This window comes from Uloborus diversus, chromosome 3 (assembly GCF_026930045.1).
Source record: "Uloborus diversus isolate 005 chromosome 3, Udiv.v.3.1, whole genome shotgun sequence".
NCBI classification, from domain to species: Eukaryota; Metazoa; Arthropoda; class Arachnida; order Araneae; family Uloboridae; genus Uloborus; species Uloborus diversus.
In genome coordinates this window covers 185,546,926-185,564,026 of record NC_072733.1, presented here as the reverse complement: position 1 = coordinate 185,564,026, position 17,101 = coordinate 185,546,926, and the positions used below count along the sequence as shown (strand labels likewise).

Here is a 17,101-nt window from a genome sequence, read left to right as displayed (position 1 = left end):
CAGAAAATAAATACTAGATGGTTTTTGAAAATGCAGCTGTTATGCAAACCATAAAGCTAGCAAAAGTGCAGGATAATTCACGTTCTTTTAATTGTTAAACATATTTGTTTGTGAATGACTAATTGTAATATTAGTGCTTTAATACTCATTGCAGATAAAACTCATTCTGAAATGCTAATATATAGATATTTTCTGATTATTAGTTTCAAAATTTGTGAAATGATCTATACAGTAAAACCTATGTATAAGGATGCTGTCTATAATGATAACCTGTCTATAACAAAATTTTTATTTTTTGGCCCCAGCAAAATTTCAGCATGAATAATCAAACTGTCTAACGATAACCTGTCTATTATGACATTTTTTTTAGGTCCCAACAGTATCGTTGTAGACAGGTTTTACTGTGTAACGCAAAAGCTCTAGACCCAAGGAGTGCACTTCTACTGTGCTATTTTATTTCAAGTATTCCTTAAAGAAACTACACTTCTTACCTTCTGTTTACGCTAAAACTGTCAATAAATATTTTTTTTCTTATTCAGGATCCTGGCGCTACCGGTGATCTCCTAGGAATAGCAAGTACTCCAACAGCCCCTCAGACACACTCTGCATCTTCTACAAATGATCTCTTAGTTGACGTTTTTGGTGATCTTGCTGCTAACACTCCTTCCTCTCCTACTCTTGCTCCAGGTGCTGTTGTAATTTCAAATGAAGAAGGCCTTTACAAGTACGATAACCATTCACACTATTTGATGAATTTCATTTCCCTAGTGTAAATATTAGTCCCAAATGTGTCGATTTTTTTTCTTTTTTAACACCATACTTGTAGTACTGATTAAAATAGTATGTATTTAAATAATATACTAAATAATACAGTTGAACTTTCTTCATGCAACCACAGTTAATACCTAATTAAATCACAGCTAATATGAACATTTTGTTACTAACATTTGGTTTGCTTATTAATAACCTTGAAATTTTTATGCATTATGTGTGTATGAAAATGCGTGTTTCAACCAAGACAAGCTAATTTTTTTTAAATTGTCACTATAATTTTGTATAATTTTATATAGTTTTAGAAAGCCCAATAGGTATCAAGACATTAATGTCAGAATGTCATATATCTTTTGTAAAGGGAAAAAAACTTCTACACCTGTTTATATAAATATATATATATATATATATATATATATATATATATATATATATATATATATATCTTAGGGTGGGTCGATTTTGACTTTTTTTTGAAATCGAAAACGCCTGTGGTGGGAAAAGTTGTGTATTGGCATCAAATGCTCGCATAAAAAATTTTTTGGAAATCAAAATATATTTAGATTTCCCGCCAGCCCCTTAAAGTTTGGCCAAATATGTAAAAATTGACATTTTTAAATTAAAAAAAAAAAATCTTATGTATAGTATTTTTAATCGCCTGTGGTGGGAAAAGTTGTGTATTGACATCTAATGTTCATTAAAAAAATTTTTGGTAATTAAAATATATTTATACCTTCTGCCAGGTCCCTGAAGTTTCGCTAAATATGTAAAAATTGCCTTTTTTTTAAACTTTTTTTTTATTTTCTTAATGTATTTTTTTTAATCTCTTAATGTATTTTTTTTAATCACCTATAGTGTAAATAGTAAATAGTAAGACCCTTTGTTTGTGAACAAAATAATTATCATATCATATCACATATACCTGCCGCGAATCTGAAATTGCACGTTTTGCCTTTTTTCTTTGCTCCTTCTGCTTAGTTTTAACTGTCAAAGAGACAGATGCTGTGATTCCTCCGAATGTTTATTTTTCTTCTTTGTGATATAATGAAACTATTTAAATCACCCACCCCCAGTCTGACAAATCGGCCTGTTCTTGGCCCTTAGCCAAGCATATATGAACCAAATAGAAATCGTAACGAAAAACTCAAAGCAAAAGAATTGGTACAGCGAATGAAGTGTTATCAAGCATATTAGACTATTTAAAAACAACCCAAGTATCTACTGTGAATTTAATTGCAGTAGGATCAGATGGAACAGCGGTCAATACTGGTGTGAAAGGTGGTGTAATACAACTGTTTGAGCTGCATTTAAAAAGATCGTTGCAGTGGCTCATATGTCAATTGCACGCCAATGAGCTACCTTTACGCTATCTGTTATGGCATCTTGATGGAAGCACTACAGGTTCTTTTACATATAACTGTCCTATAGGGAAGCTTCTTGGCACATGTAAGCAGCTAGCAATTGTCAACTTTAAAAAAATCGCTTTTGATTTGTCAACAGTTGATACAGACGGACTTGGCACTGACCAAAAATACTTGTATCAAATATGTCAAGCAATATGTTCAGGAAATTGTTCAACATCACTGTCCACCAAATCACCAGGAAAGCTATCTCATGCTAGGTGGCTTACAACAGCAAACAGAGTACTTCGTTTGTATGTTGGTACAAAAGAGTCATTGCTGGAAATAAGGACTATTGTAGAATACAGTATAAAAAAGAAATGTGCAAAAGTTTGATTTTTGATTAAAACTGAGCCTTCAATCACAGCCGGTGCACAGCATCTTTGGGAAGTTATCCACTACTCAAGATATCTTAGCGATGATCTGAAATCAGTAGTTGACCCTGTTATATAAAGAAATGGTTTTTTTTGGTCATCCAGAAAACCTGCTGATAGCCATGATCAACGGCATGTGATCCTCAGTAAGGAAATTAGTCTACAGAACAATCCTGAAGGCCCGAACTGTTACTAATGAAACAGTTCGTGATTTTGTCATTCCACCTCTAAATTTTCAAGCAAAAGACTATACAGAATTGATAAATTGGCAAAATTGTGTCCTTACAGACCCTCCACTCACCAAACATATACCCAATGCGGAACTTGAGAAAGTAGCTGAAACGGGTGACGTTATTGAAAGTGAGTTGTGGAATTTACCATGTCATACACAAGCGGTAGAAAGAGCAGTTAGGTTAGTGACAGAATCATCTTTATCTGTGTGGAGCAACACGCCATGATGGCTTTATACGTACAACATTGGCTTCCCGAAAATTAATGCCAAAATTTGAGAACAAAGCAATGTGCAAGGTGTAAAACTTCTTTATTACAAAAAACTCCGAGGTGAATTCTTAGTCATTTTCCCCTAATACTTCGGGAAAATGAGCGAAGAGCTGCTGTAAAACTAAGACGACGGACTTCTGGTACTTTAATCTTTTATACCTATGTTTTAATCCTAAAGAATTCTATAGTGTTATTATAGAAAAATAAAGTACAAAAATTCTTAAATTTTTAAGTGTTGGATAAAATTTTTGCTTTAAAACGTCAAAATTTTAAAAATTATGAAAATATTCCAAATTTTAATGGTTGAGCAGAACTTGAATATTATTATTATTTCCTATGAGTAACGAATCTTACTAGGCAATCATTTTCACTATGGGTGATTAAAAATATCAAACATGAGAAATTTAAAAAATAACAAATAAATGTCAATTTTTCCATATTTGGTGAAATTTCAAGAGACTGGTGAGGGGTCTAAATATATTTTGATTACCAAAAAAAAAAAATGTATATGAGCATTAGATGTCAATACACAACTTTTCCCGCCACAGGCGATTAAAAATATTATACATAAGATTTTTTTAAAACAAATTTAAAAATGTCAATTTTTACATATTTGGCCAAACTTTAAGGGGCTGGCGGGGGATCTAAATATATTTTGATTTCCAAAAAATTTTTTATGCGAGCATTTGATGCCAATACGCAACTTTTCCCACCACAGGCATTTTCGATTTCAAAAAAAAGTCAAAATCGACCCACCCTAATATATATGTGTGTGTGTGTGTAAGATATACAAGCCAAATAACAAGTTTTAAACATTTTATACAAAAAATAATGAGAAAATGGAAAATACAAGTAGCAATTTAATAGAAAAAGTCTAATCCAGAGCTCATCAGCCGTGGAGACTTCAATAAATATGATCAAAAGACCAAAAAATTTAACTACAAACTAAAAAGAGTGTTTAAACTCCAATGTATGCAATACAGAGTAACATTGGGCCAAACGCACCACATGTTAAACTGGAACTTAAACCTAAAATTAAAAGCAGGATTATATATATATGGTAGAGAATCCATGTCAATTCAACAAGGGGTGTAACATGATGGTCTAGGATTTTTTGAATTTAACATATGTATTCATAAATTAAGAAATGTTTTTTTCGTTTTGCCCAAAAAAATTCCGAGGCCGAGATGCAGACTGCCAAAGACGGTGGTTCTGTCATGATTTCTCACTTGGGATTTTCGTCAAAATTTTAAGTCCATTATCTAAAGAGCAGTATAACATTTTACTGCAGTTTGTTTTATTTAAAAGAATTTTTTTTCTTGTTTAAAAACATATGCAACGTTTTAAAATATGTGTTTTAGTTTTTCTCGTACATTCTTTTGAAAACAAAAAGTTTAAAATTTTGATTTTTCTCAAAAATGCCAATTTAAAAAATTTTCATTTTTTTTTTTTACAGTTAACTAGTACCACTGAGAACTACGTTCCCTGAATAGGAGAGCTTCCACTTTTCTGTTTAATAGATTTTTTAGGTATTTTGAAAATAATGAGGGTTTTTAAGGAACTCTATGCAACGGCAGACCTGAAAATTCAAAAAGAAAAAAACAATTCGCAACAAGTGGCCAGAGAACACTTAACTCAGTTATGCTTCCAAACTTTCATTTTGAGTCGCCATTTTATCCAGGACATTTAATTTAGTGAGAACAAGATGGCATTGCGCTTTTAACGATTCTTTCGTCGCTACGCTGAAAGATTGCGTGGGAAATGCAGCAAATTGCATGGAGGCTACGTTCTTGTTTTCATAAAAAATAAAACTTCTGGATAAAGTGGAGACTCAAAATGAAGATTTCACTGTAGAACTTAATTTAAAGTGTTCGAGACTAAATATTATGGAAATATCCAAATCAAAAGCTTTGCAGAGTAGTGTAAGTGCATGGAGTGTGTATAAAGTTTTTTCCTCATACAGAAAATTTTGTTCATTTAAACATGTTTTCTAGTGATAGTTGTAATTTTTGTTTTTTATTATAGGTTGGTGTGTAAAAATAATGGCGTTCTGTTTGAAAATGATTTACTTCAAATTGGTGTTAAAAGCGAGTTCAGGCAAAATTTAGGACGGATTGGTCTTTTTTATGGAAACAAAACACCATTACAGTTTCATAGTTTTACACCAAATGTTTCCTGTTCAGATACATTAAGCAAAAGTATCCTTTATGCAGTACTGTTAATTCTTACTATTGTAATATCTTTGTTCATATCATTAATTTTTCAGTTAAAATTTAATGTATAAGAATGTATAAGTATTTTTTTGACCTTGTATATTCTGCTATAACCCTCGTATACCTACAGTTTCAGGGGAAAAAATAGTTTTATGAAATGAAGGTTTTTTTACTGTCATTCCTTACTTTTTGGGATGTTGGTAATGCATAATTTAAAATAAAAATGAAGTCTGAGGCTATTTGCGGCAGCATATGGATATTGTTTTTTACTTCCTTTTATGAAGCAAAGGAAGTACTGTATTCGCGCGAAAATATTTTCACCCAAAAATTGGGCTTTATTTCCATTTTGCTCACCCCCAAATGAATATTTAGTTTTTTTTTTCAACTGAACCAGGCCAGGCTCTTGGGATAGACGGCCACCTAGGGCGGCAAATTTTGAAGTTGAAACATTTTTTTGAAAGTATGAATATCTGTTTCAGCGCTGTAAGATTCACAGCTTCAATGCTAAAAAAAAAAATAATTTAGAGTATGCACCAGTGCTTGGATGTTCAAGACATTGTTCGGAATTTAACTAGAAATTCAATTTAATTTTAGTGACGGCAAATTTCGTGATTTAAAAATGTTTTGAAAATAATATGTTTTAGTGCCATAAAGATGCACAACTTTAATGCTAAAAAAAGATAATTTAAATTGGGTACCAGTGTTTGGATATGCAAAGCGCATTTTGGAATTTAACCAGAAACTCACTTTAATTTTAAGCATTTTACTATTATTTTTTTATTAGTATAATTATTTTATATTTTTATTATCATTATTCAATGGAGAGGAAGGCGGCACTTGTCGATATCGCCTAGGGCAGCAAAAGTACTAAAGCCGGCCCTGAACCCTACCACTTGGTATAAAAATATTTAAAGTGTTCTTTACTTACTCCAAGGCACTATTATCATTAAATTGGCATAAAAGGAAGTTATGTAATACACACATCAGCTCATTATTATTATGTATTATGATCTGCTGATTAGTACAATTAAAAATCATATTTATGCTAAAAATACTTTTGTATTTTTCCTAAATATGTTTTGTATTGTATATTAATTAAAAAGTATTGGGAACTGTAAGTGAATGCAAAAGGATTGCAGAATAGTTACAGCAAAATCCTAATATGACAACTGTTGTCAAACAAATGTAAAAATTAGCTTTTAGTTAAGGAATTTTATTCAAATGATAGGCTAATAGAAACAATTTTGATCATTAAAAAAAAAAGAAAGAAAAGAGCAGAAAATTGAAGAACATTTTGGGTCTTCAGGATTCCAAACTTGCAGTCCCAACTGTAAAGGAAAGACTTGGTTTTCTTAAGCTTTCATAAAATCTAACTTGAACCTCCAGCAACTATCCAAATCATATTTACTCACTAAAGCTCTGCAGGATTGCCCAAATGTAAAATTTTCTTCTGCCTAGAAGATGAGCTATGATTGGTGAAATGTGAATAGCAAAGTAGAGTTCAAACCAATGATCAAAATTTGTTGCATTAACATTGAAACAGTTTTTTTATTTAATAAATGATGTTTGCTACTGAGAATAATTCAAAGTTTATCCTAAGAATACAGTTATTCTTGTTAAGCTGATTTGTTTTTGGAAAATATGAAAAACATTTGTCTGAAAACCCTATTTATTTTACATTATTAAATTAGTGTTTTGAGTGTGAAGTCATTTTTTACTTTTGCTTTATAAGTCTTACAAATTGTTTCTTCATTTTTCATATTTGAGCCATTGAATTTTCAACTATTTTCAAGTTTGCTCCTTGTAACAGTCAGACAATGAACTAAACATTATTTTAAAAATGTTTGTTCACTATTTAGCCCTAATCCCAGTATTTTTCAAGTCATTTTGTAGTCAAAACCTTATAAATAGAAACATCCATGGGAACCAGGAGTGACAATTTCAGGGGTGTTGCTGCACTGAACCACTCTCTCAAATTCTCTGTTGGAGTACAAACACACCAAGCCTTAAGTAAGCAGAAGAAAAGGGAGATAAATTAAAGAGAACCTTCATTTTCTTCTATTTTCCCAAATAGTATATTAGAATATAAACACTTCTAGTCATTTGGAGATTTTTAAAAATCAGGAGCATGAGGCCAAGGCCTAATTTGCCTATTTGGTAACTAGGCCTTGGCCCAGATGATATACTGCATTGAAGCTGGACCATACGAAATATCTACCATGTACAGTAAACTACCAATTATCCTCGAAATAGGGTGACATGGTAACCACAGATGAGTGAAAACTGTGGATAATCCAAATTATAGGTAAAAAACAATACTTAGTCTATACGATTGCTAAAAAAATATTAATAACACTCACAAATACATTTAAATTATAACTAAAAACATTGCTACATTGCATCTACTAATATTGAATATAAAAAAGTATGAAATCTAGCAGCGGAAAATAACACAATCATAAGTTTTTTTTTAATTGTGAAAAGACCCGCGAATAATCCGACCACCGATAATCAGGAGTTTACTGTATGTGCACATTAAATCTGTTAGTCTGGAACTCCTATCTCCCATCATGCAACATCTACTGCATGATAATCTCAAGGCGCCATCCTATGAGATGGGGTGTGGTAGAGAAAAGTACCTGGACTACTCAATTGATGAAAATAAAATGTTGTATTACATGAAATCGAACCGAAAGTCCTTCTAGCTGTTGGGACTGGGATAGATGTTAATTTTTTTAAAAAAATATTGCCAATCAAACATGCTAGTAAAACGGTTTGATGCCTTACTCTCAAAATTACTCTCATAATCAATATTGACTTTGAGTGTTTTTTATAATTATGCTCTAGTTAGTGTTTATGCATCCTTAACCTAAACTAGAAATAAATATACAATTTAAACCTGTTGAACCAACTATAGAGGCTGGAGCTCAAGTTCAGCAACAATTAAATGTTGAATGTATTGATGATTTTAGTGAAAAACCTGTACTAACAGTACAATTTATGTAAGTTTTCAAGCTCATAATTATTGAATGCACATGTATTTTTCTATGTTAAAATGTTTTTTACCCTTCTAGGTATTCAAATGTTCTCCAAAAATTAAATATGAAGCTACCAGTAACTGTAAATAAGTTCTTTGAACCTACTGTGATGAATTCTGAAGCGTTTTTCACCAGATGGAAAAACTTAAACAAGTATGTAATTGCATTGTTGTGCATTTCAGTTGTAATTGTTATTTCATACCTACAATTTGTAATATACCTGTTAAAATTCTTTACATGTTACTTCTAGCCCTTCCCAAGAAGCACAACGAATATTTAAAGCCAAATATCCTATGGACACAGAAACTACAAAGACAAAAGTTTGTATATGTCTCTAGTTTATTTAAAAAGTTCTTATTAAAGTTAAAATGTGTTAAAACATGTTTCATTCAACAAATTTTTCAAATTTAGATTAAAATTGAATTTTCAATTTTATTCTAAACAACTTGGGGTAGCGGCATTATATTGCTAGTGCAGATCTAGTGTAGGTGTCATGACCCAGGGTCATGACACCTCCCTGAGGGATCTGCACCCTTTAAGTGATCAAAGATAGCTTAAAGCTCCATTTGTGGGACTTATAACTGCAAAAAATCTTCCAAAACCCCTATTTATGCCCAAAAATGAGTTATGACCAGGGTTTGTGATTTTTTTTTCATCAAAAAAGTTGGACTTTTTAGTTAAATGGGATTTTTTTAACTTAAATCTTCCAAAATTTTCAAATTATTAATTACTTTACATATAAAAAAATAATATTTCATACAATAGATGAATCCATTCAGCTTAGTTTTAAAACTAAGATAAGTTCTAACTATTAAATACATTTTTTAGATTTATAAATAAGTAAAAAATACTTAGATAAGAAGTGATTTTGTTTTATGCTTTGCTTAAAAATAAGGTTTCTATCATCATGTAAGTTTTACTTTAAAAGAATATGTTCAATTACTTTTCGTAACTATATTAGTTACGGTACATAAGAAAAAACTGCAAATTTTTATTTGTTTCTGTACTGAATTGAACTGTAATAATTTTGGAGTAAAAGCAATATTGCAAGAGTGAATATCTGTTTCACACACAGAAAGAGGGATTTATGTAATTTTGCCTGTTGAAGTTAAAATTGTATAATGCAGTGCAGTTAGATTTAGAGCAACACATTCTAAAAATGCAAAATTAATTTATAAAAATAAAATTAACTGATTTTTGTTAATGATTTTTATTTAAAAAAAATCACTTGATTTAAATCAGCAAACCCTGCTTATAATCCCCTCTAGTATTATAATGGGGAGTATGGGGTATATATATATGGGTTTGCCTTTGGTGCTACCTCATATAAATTGCTAAATTGAGAGAAAAAAGATATCATGAAATATGAATTTTATTGTTACAAATTTAAATTGACTTTTCAGAAATATATGAATTATGTATCATAAAACTGCATTTTACTGTTGGTCAACCATGGTAAACATATTTGAAAGAAACTATCCGAATTAACTGGGAATAAACAACTATTTAGTATGCAAGAAAAGTCTAGTAAGTAAAGTATGCAAGAGAGTCTTTATTGCTTTTACTCCAAAAGCTGGAAACTTTCTTTCTATTACAGCAGTTTAGATTATACGGATTTTGGTTTGAAAATATTGCATTGAATAATTTTTTTATAAAAATTAAATCTTATAAATCTTCAAATTTTAGGGTGCTTAGCATCCCCAAAACTATCTCCTGTGCCTCCACTTCCAAAGGAAGCCTGCTACTGTGCATGCAAAACACTGCAAGCGTGAAACTTGAAAGTAGTTTTCTATTTTCTTTTCGTTTTTTTTTTAAAATCTGAATTCCTAAAGTTGTTAGCTCTTAAAAAACATGCAGAGTATATTATTTATTCAGAGGATAAGCATTGCTCACTTAAAAATAGCAAAAAAAAAAAGAAAGATTGAAAAATTCACTTTTAGCTATTGTTTCATTACGTTTTTAAAGACATTTTTTGTGCATCACATCTGGGTAATCCCAAGCTGGTGACATCTGGGGCAAGCCACCCCTTAGCTTCGCCACTGGCTTGAGGCACGCTTTTGTTGTTGTCGTGTGCCAGCTAGGCTGGCAATTTGAGGTACTCTGCTTCACTTTTCCAACTGTACCGTAATTTGGTGTGAAGTCAGACTTCTACAGTACACACATGCCATAAAGATCCGTTTATAGGGTAGGCAACCATTCACAGCATAACAACACATTCACACAAAGAAAAGACAAGTACAGGAGAAAGAAAGTACGTCCATACCCGAGCGGGGATTCAAACCCGGACCTTCCTGTCGCGGTCAGATTTCTCTGACCACTAGATAAGGCAAGCGGCAGGCATGCTTTTGATACAATTTATAAGATATTTTAGGAAATTAAATTTCAATAAATGCTGGTGACAAGTAAGTTACAACCCTTATGCAGGGCTAAGGCAGAACTACATGCAATACGTCGACAGCATTGTTATATCTTGAAACTGCAGTTTTGTCCTTGGTATGGACTCATCAGTCTGGATTTGTCTTGTAACCATGCTGCAGGTACTTGACTGATAGATCCTTTATTCAAAGCTTTGCATCAATGTTATTTTTTATATTCTAATCATTTTTTATTTAGTTATATGATGTATTTAATGCTTTTCGACTCTATTTTCAGTTGAATGGATTTGGTATTCAGCTGCTAGAGGGCATTGATCCTAATCCAGAGAACTTTGTCTGTGCTGGTATTATTCATACACGTGCTGTTCAAGTCGGCTGTTTGTTGAGACTAGAACCGAATCGCCAAGCTCAAGTTAGTATTAATCAAGCAAACCCTTATTGGGAACTATATTAGAAAGAAATTAAAAAACGGGACATTTTTTTCCCTTAAGGTTTTAGCTGTGTTTGCTAATGTTCAAAACTAAGATAGTTGAATGTAATTAAAAACATCAGAGTAAAGAATTTTACAAGAACTCCAGATAAGTTACTCCGACTGTTAACATTGTAGACAGTCCCAGAGATAACATAACTAGGTTTGACTAAAAATGTGTGTGTATATATATATATACACACACTAGCAGTACCCACATGACGATGTCTGTGCTAAGAATTCAAAAAATGTTGGTTGAATTTTAAAAAAAAAATCCATGCCCCCCCCCCCCTTCTGATGTGAAATGATCATTTTTCTTCAACTAAGATGCATCCATGCCTTTTCATAAAACCTATTAAAGTATCTTTATAACTTAAAACTATTCGTCAAAACTCATAAGAAGGTTTACAGTAGCTGTAAAACTCAAAAATAATCCTTCCACTGCAGAGTTCATTGCTTAACACGCCAAGCAGCCACGCTACCGGCACTTTAGCGACTGAAGTGGTTTTCCTCTCTGCAATTTAAAATGTTTCACCAAATAAACAATACTATAATAAAAACGTTATAAAGAATAAACACATTTGAATAATACTACAAATAAAATTATTTACTTAGATAAGTAACTATCTTCAGCTATAAGAATAAAAAACAAACGTTGAAGAAATAAGGAAAACAAAACCCAATAGAAAAATCATACAAAATCAAATTATGTACCTGAATATTGAAAACAAAATGCATTCAAAAATCAGTTCACTGGCCAGGCAGCATGATTCCTCGCAGCTATTGAGACTGTCAGACAGCGGCGCCCTTTAGATGAGTTAATTTACCTCGCCATCTATAAGGAGCTCAAAAAACTAATTTTACCCTGCCATCTATTAGGAATTCATTGAACTAAACAATTAATTAAACATTTAACTTGCAATTATTTTGGTCAATCGTAATTTTTTAAAAAAATGGCCTGTAGCCTTCCCTAATAGGTGAACTATTCAACACAAAGATTTTTTCAATTCGAACCAGTAGTACCTGAGATTAGCGTGTTCAAACAAGCAAACAAACTCTGCAACTTTATTATTAGTATAGATATATATTACAGGATGGAACAAACCCCTGGCTCCAGGTAGCTTGGGCGAATTTAAAAAAAAGTACCGTAGCAATTGGTGTTTTCATTACAAAATTTTAAAAATCTATAACAAATATAATTTTTAATAGAGTATTTTCACTCTTTCCTTCCTTTTTGAAATTCCAAGTAAAATTACATTTTATGAGCAAAGTATTATTTATCCTTGTACAGGGTGGCGACAGATCAGGGAGATCAGGGAAAAGTCAGGGAACTTTATTAACCTCTTAACTGCGTAGCCCGAGCTGAGCTCGGGGTGAGGTTTATGTGCCTTTAACTGTGTAGCCCGAGCCCCTTGAGTAGGGGCAGTGGACTTTCCTGCAGTACTCGAAGCAACTAACCGCGGGTGTCTTAAGATAAATTCCGAAAAAGGAGCAACCGCGAGTAGGTGGAGAGTTAGTTGTCGATCTAATTTATTTCCGCTCACTGGACAGGCGCACGTGTTCGAGAGCTATGAGTAAGTTCATCCTAACGCTGCTTGAAATGGATGTGCACTCAGAAATTGTGCATTTTTTAGATTGAAATTAGGTACTAAAAATTAATATTCTCGCAAAATGCTGAAAATGAAGTTTTCATTATACTTAATTATCAAATACAAAAAGATCTGAATTAGAAATCTTAGTCTGAAATAAATATAAAAGTATAACTAGCGTGCCGGCATAAAATCTTTATTAATCTGTTCAAATATAAATAACCTGTCAATAATACTTTTTCAAAAATATCATAAATTTAATCTCTCTTATAAAATGAAAGTTCATGGCACTAGCGTCCCTAGGAACTCTAAGTGACACTATTGTCCGATGGAATATGAACTTAATCTAATAATGTGGGTTATGTCATGTATCTTATTTTTTTATTATTAATTCTTTTCGATTTTTTTGCGTTAAATCCAGAATTGAGAGGAAAATTTTCTTGTCACACAACACAGTTCCGTAAAATTAAATTTTTAATATTTGCAAAAAAAAGATCATGTTTACAAGCGGTTTAAAAATAATGAAATAAAAACACCATTTTGGTTTTTAAAAAAATGCAAAGTCCCCCCCCCCCCCCCAAAAAAAAAAAAACGCTGACATCTGTTTTGGAGTTACAAGCCCGTTTTTCAAAGCAAAAAGGTACGAGCTTATTGGTATAAAATGCATACTTTTCCATTAATTAAGTTATTTTTTATGAAGTATGTAATCCCATCACGAAACTCTTATGCTTTATCAACTCTTGAAGAGGAAGTATGAAAAGTTTTTAGAGCAAATTCAATGTGTTCAGAGCACTCCCCTAAACATTCGAGGTAATCTACAATACTTATCACTTAAAATTAATCCTGAACTTGGACTGATATTTGCAATTCAAGACTTCTGAAATATATTTATTTACGAACTGTTTACGACAAACCCCTCTCAAGATAAAATTCTAACTTGTTATACGGATATCTGTTTTGCGCTTTTCTTTTCTCTACAGAATGCCTTTCCGTCAAGCTCTTAATAAATATCCTAGTATGAAATAAATAAATATGTGAACTAAAAAGTAAATGGGGAAAAAATCAACAACTTTGGAAACAGCACAAGTTTACCAAAAACTCCAGTCACATGTTTCGGGAAAAGGGGGGGGGGGGGTGAAGGAAGACCTTTTTCATAGCAAAATTTTTTTTAACTTAGGTATGGACTTTATTAGATGTTCTGATTACCTTATAACATCCAAAGCTCACATCTTCTTATATTACAAGTTTCTCATTGCAATCCTCCTCTTCACTGCAAAACCCTTCTATCTGCACCTTTTCCTTTTTTTTTGCAAATTAGTGCTGTTTTAAACGATGTTAAACTTATTAATCACCAAGTGCTTCAAGTTTTTATTTAAAAATAGAAAAATATTACGTATTGCACCTTTTATACAAATGTTTTCAAAGGAAAATATTAATTATTTTAAGATGAAATTGCGAAACGCTTCTCATACACCTGGTAAAGCTCGAAATGAAAAAACTGCAGAGAAACATGATGCATAATTATATATGCAGGGTGTCTCAGTTAAATGTTTCAGAGCTCCTAGGAGGGGTGGGATGCATCCTGACGACTTGAAATTATATCGCATTGCGGGATCGGAAATTCTTTCTCTACCCGAGAAATTCGACATATGCCAGAAGTATTGTGCGAGTTTTGTTGGCAAAAAAGGAGCACTAAATTTAGATTTAAAATAAATATCTAGTACGTTTTTCTCAAATTTTGAGTTGTGTCACTTTCCTTGCAAGAGTGCGAGAGATAAAGAAACAATTAGAGAGAACATAAGCAGCTGGTGCACAAAAAAGTTGGAGACACATGAGGGGAGGGGGGGGGGGTAGGTAGGCGGTGCCTGTACAGGTGACTTTTTCTAAAATTTAATTTTAACGTTATTATTGATTAACAGACCTTTTCTCAAAATGTCTGGAGCAAGACCTCAAATATTGGGACTAATGGTCATACGGTACTTCTTTCGATTCGATGCTACATTTTTTAATTTTTATAAAATAATATGAACCTCTTCTTTTGAAAGAAAAGGGGGCAGTTGTCCCCCATACTAGTCGATTATAAATATATGTAAATAGAGAGAGAATCTAGTTGGACGTTTTTATTTTATTACAAAGAGTCAGCTGAATCTAAACTTGTGTAGCGTTTTAGTTTGTGTAAACTAAACGTAGTGCAAAAAAAAACGCGGCATAACGTGAATCAATTAAATGTATCAATCTGCAATGATTTATTTTAGGAGAACGAAAGGGAAGGGATGCTGCCCCCTGAAATATTTGAATTTCTATGGTAAAAATAATGCAAATTGTTACGTAAAATCGTTCAAAACCACCTTTATTTTATGCTGTTGCTTTTTGTGGTCCCAAACCCCAAGTTGAGGCTAGTAGTTTTCCTTCTAACCAATATGTTCTTCCTGTTTTTCCTTTTTTAAAAAAAAATAAGATTTAAAAAGTAGCAGTTATCACATCGAGTCACTTTTACTATTATAGAGTGACAAGGTTGAAAATACAACACGTGTGTGTGAGCTGTTTGCACCCCAAAAAGATATCTATTCAGAAAGGCTTAGAATGCAATGCGAATAAAAGACTTCAGACACTCCCAAGAGAGATAGATGAATGCGGAAACAGGTTCGCTGTCGTATCAGTGCATTCCATTAGCCCTCCTTTCCTTGCCACAAACACAATTGTGGAATGTGTAATTTTATAATAGCAAGATTCACTAACAGCTGGTGAATTTGAATAGAAAATCTTAAGTCAAAAAAAAATGTCAAAAAAAAAAATAAATAAAATAAATTAAATTAAATAAATAAATAAATAAATAAATAAAATAATAATAAATTTAATCAATGATAAAAAAAAAATCATTAAATAGTACAGTAAAATCTCATTGTAGCGAATAACCTATGCAAAGAAATTTCCATTTCAACGAAATAAATATTCAATCCCATTTTTATTTCTGATATACATTCATCACAAGATGGCTGATTTTAGAAGAAATTGATCAGAGAATATTCTTACTTTTCATTCTGAAGCTGAAAAAGTAAAATATAGTTCTGCTATAGGAAAAAAAATATCTAAAATCAGTGAAAACATAGTAAAAGACTCTAGGTTTCACGAACAGACATTGTTTATGAGACCTAAGGAATAGTATTTCTTCCTCGTCAAAAGTATCATCACTTCACCAGTAAAAACTCGACCTGTCTCTTCACCTCAAAACATCTTTAATGTAAAGTAAATTTCAAGTAAAGTTTATTTTAATATTTTTAGTTAAAGGTAAATGAGGTAATCCTGTATTGCGTTTTTTTTTCTGTTTTTTTTTTTAAATGTGTTTTCAAATCAATATGTGCTGAAAAATTCTTTTTCTTTTTTTTTTCCTTTAACACATTTAGTTCTCTTCCGGTAATACTTTCCATAAAATTAAAAAAAAAAAAAAAAAATCTGTTCGGAGTATCCGAAGATTCGGACATGCAAGGCTCTACTGCATATAGTAAACAATCTAGAATGTAAAATAAGAAATAACAACGTCAAAAAAGCACGATTGCAGACTACTGCAGACACGTGTTTCGGCGTTACAAGGAACGCCTTTTTCAACGCAAAAGAAATGAGCTTATAAAGGAAAAAGACATCCGAAAGTTCATTTTTTTGCATTGAAAAAGGCGTTTCCTTGTAACGCCGAAGCACGTGTCTGGAGTAATCTGTAATTTGTGCTTTTTTGACGTTGTGTCACTTCTTATTTTACTTTTTGACACAAAGGTATTTATTTAACTAATCTTGGAATGTATTCAAAAACGAAGCAATATTCATACAGTTCACGATATATTTTCAATAAATATGAACAAGAAAATTAAATGATGCTTTGATTATACACATAAATTGGATCGATATTAGGAGAAGAATACTTCTTATACGCTCTTTTCGTTATTCCCCTCCACCTTTTATTCTCATCAAAGCAATTTAGTTTTTATCATGATCAAATTTTCACCGTCACTTGGGACGTTTAGCCATGAATATGAAAAATTAAGAAACAAGAACAAATTTTAATAGTTTGAAAGAAGAAAGGATAAAAATACAAAAATGTATGCTTTCCCCTCTTACTTATATATACACGTATAATATATATGCATTAGTTTAAACATATACTAACACAACCCAGATCTTTTTCGAGTACTAATTCTAATCACAGAAACTAGATTCTAATGCTCGTTCAAGCACGAATTCCCACGTTGATTCTTCTACAATAGTTCAGGTTTTCTTTTGAAAGGGGATTAATTCTTTGCTCTTGCTTTTCATGGGTGCAATGTCTGACTGATAACGTGTATACTGACTGCGCATGTGCATTTCACAGTAGCTACATTG

General features: G+C 31.9%; 1 protein-coding gene across 1 annotated transcript in view; it reads left to right on the top strand.

The window, feature by feature from the left end:
- LOC129218439 (AP-2 complex subunit alpha-2-like) overlaps positions 1-17,101 on the top strand; it is an 87,117-nt gene that overhangs the window by 54,820 nt on the left and 15,196 nt on the right. Inside the window, exons 19-24 of the mRNA XM_054852705.1 lie at positions 540-724; positions 5,072-5,244; positions 8,138-8,261; positions 8,334-8,450; positions 8,548-8,617; positions 10,950-11,084. Coding sequence (XP_054708680.1) covers positions 540-724; positions 5,072-5,244; positions 8,138-8,261; positions 8,334-8,450; positions 8,548-8,617; positions 10,950-11,084 — 804 coding nt within the window. The remainder of the gene's footprint in view (positions 1-539; positions 725-5,071; positions 5,245-8,137; positions 8,262-8,333; positions 8,451-8,547; positions 8,618-10,949; positions 11,085-17,101) is intronic.